Source organism: Parambassis ranga, chromosome 16 (assembly GCF_900634625.1).
Source record: "Parambassis ranga chromosome 16, fParRan2.1, whole genome shotgun sequence".
Lineage (NCBI taxonomy): Eukaryota > Metazoa > Chordata > Actinopteri > Ambassidae > Parambassis > Parambassis ranga.
The window spans coordinates 1,612,636-1,626,930 of record NC_041036.1 but is presented as its reverse complement, the minus strand read 5'-3'; the positions used below and the strand labels follow the sequence as shown (position 1 = coordinate 1,626,930).

At 44.9% G+C, this 14,295-nt stretch overlaps 1 protein-coding gene across 3 annotated transcripts in view; it reads left to right on the top strand.

The window, feature by feature from the left end:
- grik2 (glutamate receptor, ionotropic, kainate 2) overlaps positions 1–5,489 on the top strand; it is a 184,802-nt gene extending 179,313 nt beyond the window's left edge. For 2 of the 3 annotated variants that reach the window (XM_028424660.1, XM_028424662.1), the window contains one exon: positions 5,233–5,397. In XM_028424660.1, coding sequence (XP_028280461.1) covers positions 5,233–5,397 — 165 coding nt within the window. Of the gene's footprint in view, positions 1–5,232 lie in introns of all 3 variants that reach the window. The other variant, XM_028424659.1, reaches the window with a different exon arrangement.
- Positions 5,490–14,295: the final 8,806 nt, after the last annotated feature.

Below are 14,295 nucleotides of genomic sequence, written 5' to 3'. Positions count from 1 at the left end.
ACAGCTTCTTAATTCATCAAACCACATGGCAGTGCCAGCCCGTCAAACTTTGATGTCTCACCATTAAAAGCAGGAAGTGGCAGGAATTAAATTACAAAAACAATATCGCAGCTTATTTAGGTTCATAAACAAACCTCAGTGTAGGTGACTCCGACTCGTATCAACATAATGTTTAGAGCGCTGGACTCTCTGGTACGTTAGTTGCCACAGAGCATGATTAATATGGTTGGTCTTTAGATAAGTGCCTGAATTAGCCACACGCATGTTAGACTGCATCCAGCCACGTTCACTCTCCTCCCCACCTGCATGTACACATAATAAGGATAAGTACACACTGGCCACGGTGCTAATGACTGCTTTCAAATGCATCTGAACATTTTGTGTACAACAATAAACTCCTATTAGCTGGGAGAACGCACTCCATGTCTTTCCCTGTCGGTGTCTCCCGGAGCAGCTGCTGGACTTCTTTCACGCTGTATATGCAGATGCCACAGTAACTTGTGAGAAAAGAAGAGAGGATGTGAAGGAGCAGCAGTTTAATTGGGCATGCAGCGGCACAGGATTCCAGTCTGATGAGATACAATGTGCATCAATAAGTGATGATGTTCTATGGGCCTGTAAAACCCAGCATGCTCAGTGATATTGTGTTTACGCACATGTGGAGATGCCTGTCGGGTTTATGTTTGTGTTCCGGAGAGAGAGGGCTGTGTGCCTGAGATTCAGCCAGCGCCTCGTGTTTGTGAGATGGTGTTTACGAGAATCGCTCTGCCACAAAACACGATGTTCCCTCTATCATTAAACTCTCAAATCACCAGCCAGCCACCAAGGACAGATTAAAGCAAATGCAATTTCTCTACAGGTGAAGGTTGAGGGGAATCACACCATGAATGGTCACACTGAGTGTTTTCTTTCTCTGCAGCACACAGCGACGTTCAGGTCTTTACCTTGGACGTGTACTAGAGACAAAGCACATTTAGAAATTGCCTGCAGCTTTTTCAGCTCACTCTAGCAGGGTGTGTTTGTACTCATCCTCCCTGCAGCATGTAAAACTGATCCACAGCTCTGAATCCAGCCACAGCTTGTTGCTTAAACCTTTTAATAGAAAAAATAGTGAAAAACACGTAACTTCTCCTAACAATCTGGCCACATAAACACATTGAGTTATAAAAAGGAGCTAGTTTGGTACCTACTTAGTCTATGGAGCAAGTCAGTCCAGCTAGGATTGAATCCAGATCGCCTTTAAGCTGGATATGTTCAGACCTATTTTCAAATCTGGCTATCACACACGCGTGTCCATGCTCAACCCGGCTTAATCCGGCTTGTTTGTTGTCCTCCAAACCGCTAGGTGGCGCCTCGTAATATACAGAGTCCGTTCAGGCCGCGGTAGGACTGCGTGTGCGCATGCGTTGTGCATTTTTTTTGTGTGTTGCTTGTTCTTTCATTTTTTTTCAGTTCAAAAAAGCAGATTATTCCTTTGTAGCAATGTCTAAAATAAACTCGGGGCAAAGCTGTTGTAGTTCGACGGCTGTTTACATACGGCTTTTGTATGCGACCCGGACACCGTCCCGGTGAACTGGAAGTATCAGGTAGCCACATTTGTGTTCAGATCTGAGCCACACTTGAGCCAATCCGGCTAGATCCACCTCCAAGATCCACCTCCAAGAGGTGGATCTAGATCTGTTCGGATATATCTGGATTCCCCTTGTTCAGACTCTGGATATATCCAGATACGGCCCGAATCCCGATCTAGCCGGATTGAATTCCCCAGTGTGAACGGGTCTATGAGTGTAGCCATAGCAGCAGGGGGCAGAGTAGATTGATCGATTAATTTGAATTTGCAGCAATTTGTTTTCCATAAAAACTTCAACTTCCACCGTTGATGCACCCCGCTGCTCAGCTCTCCCCCACCAGTATCCGACTCACTTAAACAACAGCCGGAAGAGAAGAGCTCGTCCCTGCTCTCACCTTTAATACAAGTTTTAATTTAACCTTTATTTAACCAGGTAAAAAACTCATTGAGATCCAGATCTCACCACCACGTGGTCAGCAGCACACATCAAGAACATTAGAACAACAACTAAAAGAATCAATCAAGATAAAAGTCAACCATGAAAGCAGTAAAATAAGTGCAACAACAGAAAGACATCCTAAGAACACAGGCCCTGATGGATGGAAGCTTTTTGCCTACTGCGTAATTAAGAGTTAAAAGCTTTAAATGAGACAAGCTCAGAAATGATCAACTCGGTCTGGAGGGTATTCCAGGCTGAAGGAGCAGAGAAGCTAAAGGCCCAGTTCAGTCCGAACATGAGGAACCTGCAGGTGGTAAATGCCAAATACAAAATCATTAAACAACACACAAGTTTTTGGGTTGTCACCAAACCGGACAGACAGCTGAAGGCTGCGGGCAGAGAGGCAGAGGGCTGTAGCCTGATGCTGGAGGGATTAGACCGGAGGTGGATGAAGAGTGAAGGGTCATTCTGCGCTGTGTTTCTATAATGTGCTACAATCACGATGCCCATGCTCTCACTCGTTAGCTACTAAGTCCATTATGGACCATTGATGACAGGCCGAAGTAGAAAAACTTTTATTGCGTTTTATATCCATCACCACCTGATGCCCCCAGCCTGCCTCATGACACACAGACGTGACTAGTTGCAGGTTTATGGATATGCTGAAAATGTAATTTAGCTACACATGATCAATTTAACTTCAAGAAGTTTCCTAACTTAAACCTAACTTTAAAAACAGCCTACGCTGGGAAAAAAATTAATTAAAGTCGTAAATCAGGTTTTATGTGACAAAATCTGAGATTGTTTTTAATCCATATCACCCAGCCCTAGCACAAAGAGACCCAGACCCAGTCACTGCCTGCTCCCAGGCCAGCTGGGAGATGTAATCTAATCCAGGAGGTCCTGATCAGCCTCAGAGTCTCTGGATGCTTGGTAAACCTCCAGGGAACCCCCCTGGGGGAGTATTCTATACTAACATACTTAAACCACCTCCACTGGCTCCTCTCAATAAGAAGGAGCTGCAACTTTACATTGAGCATATCCCAGAGTTCCAAACTTTTTGGAACTTGATCTCAAAGATTAAGTCCACTTAGGTTTACATTCAATCCTAAACCCAGCAGCAAACTCCAGCTGAGACATGGAGCCCATGTGGAAGTGTTAATAATTGCAGTTCATTCTGCATCCTTTAGGGACGGGCTCCAAAATCCAGTCAATGCATGACTGCCCACCTGCTTCAGCTCCGCCTGTGCTCCACCTCTTTGCCTGTATTGAGTTCTGGCGGACGATGATGCTGCCAGCCTGACATGCTGCACTCTAACTGAGTTTTAAATACACTGCATAAGGCTAACTTATGCCTTTCCATGTTTTGCTACCATAATGAAGCCACTCACTATAAAACAAATCTTAAGGGTGCACTGGGACTCTTTAGTCCTGATGATTCTTGGCTTTCTAAAGCAGGCAGGAGATAGAAAACTGGATCAGTGCTTACAACCTATGATATCTTCATTTTATTCTTCTATAAATCCACCACAACCTCGACCTCAGACAACGTAATGTTTTTACTGTCTTACCTCCACCACACCTTACAGCAACACTATGGAGGGTTTGCTAGCGGGGTCCACCTACAGTCTGATGAAGGCTATGGTCTGTGTAAACATATTGTACACACACATCTGTTGTCTAGCAGCCGAGGACACCGGCAAACTCCTTCAAAGCTGGAGCTGCGCGTTAAAACACATCAACAGAACTATCATCAACTAGCTAGCATGTTAGCTCCTAGCTAGCATAAACTTTACTCACTGGTCCAGCAGTAACTGCACCAGGTCCCCGTCAGTCGGGCCTCCCTCCTCGTCTTTGTGTGTGTGCGCGGTAACAGCTTCGTTGCTTTGCTCTCTCTCTCTGGCCGTGTGTTCAGTTTGGACGCCACTAGTTCCAGATAAATGACGGAGTGGATTTAAAGTATGGACTCCTCACTTATTTCAACACTTTCTTCGGTTTATTCGCTGCTTCAGCCATGACTTTGAACTTTGCTGCCAACTCCGTTTGCGGATGTGACGTATGTCGTAAAGTAGGAAGATGTCGTAGTCCTTTTTTTAGGTACGAATCCCTACCGGAGCCCACAGTTTCCTGGTGCCAGTGCAGAAACAGACACTCTGGAGCAGAGGCAGAGGTGTCATTCACTCTGTTGGGAGTGATGTTTTTAACCCTTTAGGCATAATCATTATCTAGTGGATGTTGAAGGTTTTGCAGAGTCAGTGTTCCTGCCTGTGAAGCTGTAGCTTTCTCACTGCTTTTAAATGTGACAAACTCTTCATTTGGAATTTGCAAACAGACACTTTTTGATTGAATAAAATAATACAATAATATATATAGTGCCTACATCATTTTACACTAACTGGCCACTTTATAAAGTAGTCCTTGGTAGTTTCCTCTTCTACTGTCTAATGATGGTGAGTCTGTGTCATTGTAGCCTCGGCGTCCTGTTCGCAGCTGCCTGGGCTCCTCTGCTGCTGTATCTGCTTCAGTGTTGTTCAGAGATGCTCCTCTGCAGACCTCAGTTGGAACCAGTGCTTATTGGACTTCCTGTTGTCTTTCTATCAGCTCGACCCAGTCTGACCGTTCTCCTCTGACCTCTGGCATCAGCAGAGAGCTGCTGGATACTGTTCCCTATAAGTCCTATAGATGGTTGTGTGTGACCAGCAGCTGTGTCACTGAGATCAGCAGGTCGTCGCCACACAGACGAACCAACCATGTGATTGGCTGATTAACATCTGCATCAACAGAAATAGGTGTACCTAAGTGTAATAAAGCGGGCTGGCCATCCATTCAGCAGCATTAAGCGTGGACCTTTAGAAACATGGAGCCATAACAGCCGCAGACCCACCACTGATGTATCCGTGTGTGTTGTAATTCCATGCTTTACACTCCACCACACAGTTTATGGACCCGCACCTCCCACCATCCACCTTCTCCCCTTGTCCCCATCCAGCACAGCTTCTACTCCCAGCCTGCTGCTCTGTGTATTTCACCATTTTCCCCCTGTGGCAACTCTGAGATGAGATGGTGATTGGGGGTGAGGCCGCCCACAGGGAGAACAGGCCTGTTCTCTTGCTCATAACATTTGTTGTACAGGGGCTGGAGAAAGCAGTCTGAAACCCATTTTCTCTCCCTCCCTCTCTCTCTCTCCCTCTCTCTCTCCCTCTCTCTCTCTCCCTCTCTGCAGAGGTCCTTCTGCAGTGCCATGGTGGACGAGCTGCGGGTTTCCCTCAAGTGCCAGCGCCGGCTCAAACACAAACCCCAGCCGCCTGTCATGGTGAAAACAGAGGAGGTCATCAACATGCACACCTTCAACGACCGAAGACTGCCAGGGAAAGAGACCATGGCCTGAACTGGGATTCTCAATCACTTTCTCACCCTCTCTACTGTACTGAGGTGGTGTGCAAAGACACTGGGTGTGGAAAGGGTGTGGGTAAATGGTGAAAGGGGGGCGGGGCGGGCGGGGGGGTCGCAGCCGTTGGCATTTTGATGATAGAGCAGAATTGCTTTGCAGTATATACTGATGACATGTCGTTATTGTTTCTTTGTAATTAGCTAGGGTTAAGAGATTCAACAATATTTCCTGTGGAAATAACTTGAACCCGGGTGGAATTTCAGCGAGTTACCTCATTACTCTGACAGTGAACTACAGGCGCCGGGAGTTTCAAAAACCCAGGAGTCCAAGAGAGACAGTCCGGAAATATATTTAAATTGGAACAGAAGCAAAGGAGTGGGGGGGGGTTAAATATAAAGATTTGGACCAATCAGCTGCTTCTCGGTCTGTCTCAGGCTGATAGAGCAGCGCCGAACATCTCAGAGCCGAGGCACCACAGAGTGTGGGCGAGGAGTTTGTGAAGGATTGTTTATTTTCAAATGTGAATAGAATAACCATGCAGGAGGATTTATGGCGAGCCCCCTTCAACATGTACAGAGAGGTGACTGATTGACATCAAAATGGATATACTGTATATCATCCATCAGGCAATAAGTGATATCATTAATTTGTGTTTTTCAGAATACTAACACTTTTACTCTTTAATAGGGGGGGGGGTAGATGCTATATGTTTCAATTAAAGCAGAGAATGCAGAAGTTAAGGGGGGGGGGGTATATAGTGAGTGAGCTGATGTAACAGCCAGTAGTCACAAATTGTGTGGATGTGCACACCCTTGTGTGGTGCTTTCAGACAGTGAGTGGGATCACGCATCACGGCGGGCTCAAGCATCAGCCAATCAGAGAGAGAGAGAGAGAGAGAGAGAGAGACTGTGGGAACATTAGCAATATGTACGGCCAACATATTTCAATCTGACTTGAAGAGGTGTGTCAATACCTGTAAGGCCCCATCCTGTATTGTTTTCCCTCTCTGTACTGTAGTGTCTCTGGTTGCCATGGACACACAGCATCCAGCAGCAGCATCACAGAGCTGCCGAGCATCCGCTCACTGTCTGAAAACACCTCAAAAACAGAAGGACCTTTAGGCGTGGCCGGCTCACCGAGTCTAAATTCACAGCAATGACACAACCTATTTATTCAAGTATTTATTGTTTTATTTATGAAGCTCCTTATTTATATTACTATGGACTAGATTTTCACTGCTGCAGTGAACACACCTCACTTCTTCTGTATGGGTACACTGTTTCTCTTCATTTGCTCAGTGTCAAGTCTCCAGTCTCATTTTGTACTCCTGTGGCTTTATTTTTCTTTTTCTTTCTTTAGCAGCAAAAGCTCCACATTTACTTGTGCAAATGCAATTTCTATGAAAAAAAAAGTGTTTTTGTACGAAGAGAATCAAAATTTTGTAATGATTTTTATCAACACAAAACTGCACCATGAGAAGTGTCATCCATGGCAGAGGGGTGCTTAGGAGTGAGGCTACACACAAACACTGACACACACACACACACACACACAGAGACACACACACAGACACACACACAGACAGAGTGCGAGGTGCACCCATCCTCCATGGAGCAGATTCACACCAATTAGTGCTGTGCTCTCCAGCAGCGGAGCGTTCTGGTAGAGCGGCGGTGACATGACGTTGTTTTTGGAGAGGATGGAAAAAAGAAACTATTTTTATCATGTAAAGGAATCATATTTAAAGAAAGGTATTTTTACTTCACATGGAAGCAGAGTAATGATAATACTGGTAAGAGCAAATATAAATATAGTGTATACACACACACACACACACACACAGGTTAGGGAGGAAGACTTTTGAAGATGCTTATCATTTTACACCCCTGATTACTGATAGACTGCTAGAATCCAGTGCTGAGCAATCGTGTGTAAATGGTTTTAAAAAGGAAAAAGATGTATTTAAAAAAATCAATAAATAAAGAACACTTAACTAATTTTGAAGTTGTTGTGAAAACAAAATGCCGTGCACACAGTTTACCCTTTGAAGTTGATGCACAAGTTTAAAGAAAATAAAAAAGTATTCACAACTTTCACCGAGTCTCATTTAAATGTCGCTGCATGCATGACACACGGGAAATAAAACATGTTTACAGTGTGAACAGCAGAATCATCTCCCTCCATACAGGAGCCTTCCTGCTCAGAGTTCCAGAAGAGTTTGATTAAATAAAAATGTATTGATCCATTTTTTTTTTTATTGCTAAGCGACTGCGATGTGACGCCAACTTGTCTGAAACTGCTGAAAAACACTAAACCTGACAGGCGTTAGCTTCCCAGCTAGCTGCTAGCTGAAATCCTGGCTGGACCATGAGCTGATTGGGTCAATGCAGTCTGATAAGTCAACAACAGAACTAAAACACAACTAGGTGGTTAAGCTTAGCCTGCTTGCTTTATGAGCCAAATATTCCATCCATCCATTTTCGACCGCTTATCCAGCCGCTTTGCAGGGGCAGCAGTCTATAAGCAGGGACGCCCAGACCTCCCTGCTCCAGCTCTTCCGGGGGAATCCCGAGGCGTTCCCAGGCCAGCCGAGAGACAGTCTCTCCACCACGACCCGGGTTTTTAGCCAACACTATGATGTCAATATTCACAAAACACGCTACAAAGCATTATTATTTAGTGAGATGTTTGGATAGATTGCCGCTATTAAGATGGTGTATTGATGAGATCGACAAAAAATCTTAGCCATCTTCGCTTGATGCTTGATAACTCTCCACATACAAAATATGAATGAAACTGCTCACACAGATGGAGCGTGGGCACACGAGCACGGGCGACAGGAAGCTGAGTGCAGTTCTCTTAACGACCACAGGTGTCACTATAATGGGTCCTGTTTTCAGTAAAATAAAATAAAATGAAATAAAAATGTAAACATGTAATCCTGTCGTTGTTAAGCGTGTTAAAGCAGCTGTGAACTGGCTGCACGGAGATTCAGTCCTAAAAACGCCGCACTCAGCAGCGGCTGAAGCCCTTCACAAGGTCACTGCACATCCACTCTCTGACCTCTGTCGGTGGGGGGGGGGGGGGGACTTTGGTCAGAGCTCGCCACGATGACTCAGCAGAATAGCAGCCAATCAGATTAAAGCAGTCATCCTCCTTGCCCCGACCCTGAGGAGGAGAGGAAGCTTTGGAGATGCAGCCAGAGATTACATTAAACATTTGGACGTCGCTGTCCTCCCCCGCTGGTCTGGAGCGCCGCGGCCTTACCCACCTGACCTCGGGCTTCATGTGTGTCTGGCAGCGGACTGACCCCCCCCCCCCCATTAGAGCTCCATCAGTGCATATTTGTGCTGTTTACATCTTAAGGTGATTAGCGACCTCTCTGACCCACGGTGACGGTGTGGCAGCATGAACGGGAGCAGCTGAATTTCAAGTTCACACATTTGCAAAAGTGGACAGATGTCACCTTTATATTTCAAGTGGATTACTGGCTGACACTGGTAATCCCATCACATCACAGAATATATGTTCATGCGAACAACATCCAGTCCAAGCTCTTGAAGAGAAAGCAGTGCACATACAAGTATTTGAATAATAATAATAAATCAAATGTTTCTCTGTGGACAGTAACACACAAAAAGCACACACACGTCTGCAAACGGTTTTCCTTTCGTCGATCATTACAGCATGACCTGTGGCGTTTGCCTCCTCTGTGTGTAGGTGTCACCCTCCTCCATTATCACGCTGACATTTCCACATATGGGATGTTAATCTTGGTTTTTCAGCTGGGTCAGGGGACAGATAACCGACTCACAGAGCAGATCCCATTAACGGGCTAATTACGATGGCTGGTAGGGAGCGAGCGTGGATCCGGACATGGAATGCAAACACCGTCTCCCCGGCAGCAGCGTGCAGCATGTGTGAGTTATCCTGCTGATCAGTTAGCTTCTTTAACAAAGCCGCCATCAGCAGGTCTGACGTCCATGTGTCTGATGACCGGTTTCAACTTGGCTCTGCACCACTCAGGTCCGGTCTTAAAGGTGTCTTTGACACGCAGACAGCTTGCAATAAAAAATATGAAAGATGCAGACCTAGATATATTCAGCTAGCTAGCACGGTTGCGCTGTCTACACTTTAAAAATGCTGCGCGACTATTCTGAAATGTACGGTAAAGCACAGAAACTCTACGGCGCATTCAGATGTTACCACGGTGCTGCAGCTGAAGTATTTCATCGTCATCTGCTCTTAAAAAGCTCAGATCTTGCCCGACTTTCAGAACTCTGAGACTTGCAACTTTAACTTTGACTTTACTTTTTCTTCTGTAAAAATATCTTCACATCATCTGTGCTGCTCTGCACTGTGTGTGTGTTTCAACAACCAGCACACACTCAGAGCAGACATGGACACACTCAGAGAGGACAGAGGAGGAACCAGTAAATGACAGCAGAAGACTCTTACAATAATGAAAATGTAACAGGAGCATATTTATAAAGGTAGATACTGTGCCAGTGGTCTCCAATTTATATTATTATTTATGAAAAAATGTGGCCCTTATTATTCTTATGGAAGGCTATGTGGCCCTCGCAAAAAAATAATTGCCCACCCCTGATCTACACCATCAATGGTAACACCCTCACTGCTGCAAAACTGAATGACTGAAGGAAAACAAGTAGATCAGTTCTTTTTGTCTGCTTGAAGAAATGAAATAAATAAAAATATTAAAGCTGCAACTGCACCCCTGGTGGTCAGCAGCAGCAGCTTCACTCAAAGCTGTCACACCCAATATTATGTGTCATTTAAGCCCTGATATAATTACGGCAAGTAAGTGATTCATCCAAACTATTTAATCCAGTCTGAAAACTGTTGGGAGTCTATGGGGATTAACTGGCTTTAGGAGCCAGCCCCTAGAGGCCGTGGAGTGAACTGCCAATTTCAACACTTCTGCATGGGCTGTGTGTCTCAGGCCACTCTTGGTAACTGAATCAGATGTTTGTTTGGTGTAAAACAGATGTTTTCCAACCTTCAGTTATGCACGGCAAAGTGAATTCAGCAGCTACTTGACGGATGCTCCTCACCCTCTGTGCTCGTCTCAACGAAAAGAGAATTATGAGTTTTGAAGAAAAATGAAAATGAAGAAAGGTTAAAAAAAAATCAAGAAAAAAGATCAAGTTCCTTCAGTCACACGAAGGCTTTACACAGCTGATGATGATAATTTACAGTTGTGGAATTTGACGGTAGTCTTCTCATGACTGTAGCCCTTTGTGGTTGTAAGTGGCTCTTTAACACACCATTGATTTGAATGGTGTGCCCACTCAGATACAGTCCATTACCTGCCAGGTGTTGGAATGGCAGTGTGAAACATCTCTATATGAGACCCAGCAAAGCCGGGTCTCATAGCCTGACATGACGCGGTCACTGCTGGGTTAACGTTGTGCCAGATGGATGACTGATCACTGGAGCCTCTTATCATATGAATCAATACATCCACTGTTGTTTTAGGATTCCATTAACAATAACCAGCATCCTGTCATGGCTTCCATGCGATGGGCAGTTCTGCCAAATGTTTTGGTTTTGAGGACTTGTGAAAGCAGCAGAGTAAGAAAAGTGGTCTCAGCTCAGACACTCCTGTGATCTTGGATTTTCTTCTTCAGAGGGTCAGGCCCGCTTTTAGGGTTACCTAATGACTCAAGCATGAAAATGGATTGTGGCTTTTAGGAAATGGTTTGTGCTGAGGTCAAAGCAAGTGATCCACTCTGGCCCCACACAGATGAGGGAGGTGAGTGCAGAGGCAGGAGGGATTTGGTCAGAATCCTGTGTTAAGTCAGAGGTGAAATTTAGGAGGTCCAGCCAAGCAGATCATGAAAGAAAAACAATGGAAGAAACTCAACAACAACAAGAGGGACACACTACTGTAAGTCATCTCACACACACACAGCTGGAGGGATGGGAAAGTGTGTGGGATCAGATGACAATACATTTCTTTCCTGTGTTGTTTAGCTGTAAATCCAGTGTTGAAAAATAAAAGAAGTTGTGCTGCTGTGTGTGTGTGTGTGTGTGTGTGTATGTGTGTGGAGATTATTGGTCGAGTAAACATAGAACTGAAAGGGTTCTCAGGGAAGAGCTGTGAAAAGAGAAAGTCACAGGCGTTTATCCGCCTCTGATCCCCACCACAGGAGCTTTGCAGGCATAATCCCAAATTACACTGAAGGAGAATCACCCGGACCTTTCCAGCCATGGCCAGATTACACAGAGTGAGACACACATAGGACTAATGGAGCATGACCAGATTACAGTGCCTGACATCCACCTGTGGGGAAGTATGCCATTTGAGAAACCCTTTGTTTGCCTCAGACATCTCAAGAGCTTCTGTTAAACCCTCAGGTCAGATTACAGCAGGTGTAATCTAATCTAACCTTGGGTGGCACCAAACTAGATGTTCAACACAATTTCCAGTAAATGCTAAGCTAGGCTAACCTGCACCTGTATTGGAGTAACAAGATGATCTCATTGTTACAACTGTAGCTTATTCTGTAAATCCATAACTTAACTACAATATATAGCTGGATTATCATGGGATCATTAGAATCATTGAGCTTTGTAACAGTTACACACACACATTGATCCTGTGTGTCCCTCCAGGTGGCAGGTGCTGTGCTGCAGGGATAACAGGCAGCAGCAGCCTCGCATTGTTAGCTCTATTAGCCAGCAGCAGCGTTACGAGCAAAGCTACTAAAAATGGGAAATCCATGTTTAAATCACTTCTTCATAATCTGTTACTGCAGCAACGAGCTTAGTCTGCCGCCGGCTGTGTGGGCTGAATGAAAACAAGCCGAAGCCATCAAGGAGCCTCATCTGTGATTCCGCTGCAGAACACAGGAAATAAAGCAACAACAACACAACACAACACAACACACAAACAACACAACAAATACAAACGCTTACTTTGTTTCTTTCAAATCAGTCACACGGGGGAATCCTGTGGAATGCTGCATGGCACCGTTTTACTATGAATGTAAACAGGATGAAAGCAGAAAAGCTTCACGTGCCAACTTCAACAACTAAATATGAAAAGCTAATGTTTTGTATGGAGCCTACAGAGATCTACCCGAACAATGACACACATCAAATCAACTACAAATACGACTAATCATTCCAAAACAGAAATAATGAGAGCTGGAGGGTGTAGCAGGGACTGATTTAAACAGTGAACATCCATGTATGTGGTTGGTTCTCATAGATGAAGCATCCATGAGCTGATTCTGCCACATTTGCAGCTTGTAGTGTGTGAAAGTCTCATTGTGATGATAAATATGGCGGCCATGTTGGTGCAGCTGTGGCCTCTCTGACGTTTCCTCCTCTTACTATCATGACCGATGCGAACAAGAGAAACACTTGCACTTCTTCAACTGCTGTGTTTACATTATTAGCAATGTTAGCTAATGTTATCCATCTGCTATTTGACCAGACATGATCAATAGAAATGATCATGTCCATTCAGAGGGTGAATTGACCACGCCTATAAAAGAGGATCAACAGCCTTAAAACGATTCTTCATACAATTTTAAACTTTGGCCACGAATGAAAGTGAGGGTGGAAAATCCCGAAAATGCCACAAAAGCGGCTCATCGAGGTCTCGAACTAGGACCTCTCGTGCCAAAAGCGACTGTCATACCCCTACACTACAGGACACAGAGCCACCCTGCACAGAAGGCGTTAACTTTAGGCGTCCTAATAAATATATATTCGAGTCCTGATCGGGAGGTAATGTCCGATTCCGATCGAGTCTGAAATCACGTAATCGGGCCCGATTTCCGATCACGTGATCGGATCGGGACATCCCTATCTGTCCATGGTGCAAAGCATGTTCTGTGTCAGATGACTTCTTCAAATCACTGAAAGGCAGACTTTGGTGCAAAGTTTCCCTTAAAAATGTCAGTGTACTGCTGCCAAGCCAGTGGATTACTCACAACAAAAATCCTTTTAGATCAATACTGAGGCCATTTTCTTAAATTTAAATTTCTAAATTTTAAAATCAGTCTGAAATGTAACCATTTGTTTGGGACTAGCAAAATGTCAACATCCATTTCCAGTCATGTAACTTGGAGAAAATGTCAAATCCTGTAGTCTAGCTAAGTGAAGATGCTGCTAGTGTACACCGTCTCTGAGTGCTGATGAACTGTGCTGGACTCTCCTGGTGCACAGTTTCCAAAGCCTGCAACACGTTTGATGATAACCAGGCTAGCTCTGACCTGTATGACAACACCATCCACAACAAGTGCATCCCTGCATCAGTAAAGCTCGCTGCATCTTCACCCAGCCAGATAAATAAAAATAAAAGTAAGGAGCAGTGACAGGCAGATAACTCTCATAACTTTGATCATGCATTATGAATTCTGGATGTATTATTCATGTGGGCGGAGAACCACAGCTCAAGGATGTGGCCTTTTCCCCCTCTCTCCCTGGTGTTCGCTCCTACATGAGCTAAACCAGCCTTGTTTTCCCTCCACTGCTTCATCTCCACCTGCAAATCAGAAAATCTCCCCCGTCCCCCATGAGGCCTCCTGCTCTCCTCTTTATTCACAGTCCCAGGCTCTGCAAAGGCTCGGCTTCAGAGCGGGGCAGGAACTGCTGGTTAGCAGCAGAACCTTCACTACAACCTGTCTCCTTTGTTCTATGATGTGATTTGAGGATTTATACTATGCAGCCTCCACGATCAGAGAGGCTCTGTTAGCTTCCAGGCTACGTAGGAATCCACAACACACCTGTTCTCTTCAAATCTTATTGCATTTGTTATGTCCAGCCCTCTGAATGGATCCACTCACACACATTATCCCAAACTCTTGCATCAAATAGTTGCACAAACAGGGTGGCCATGACAGTACCAACAGCTTCTGG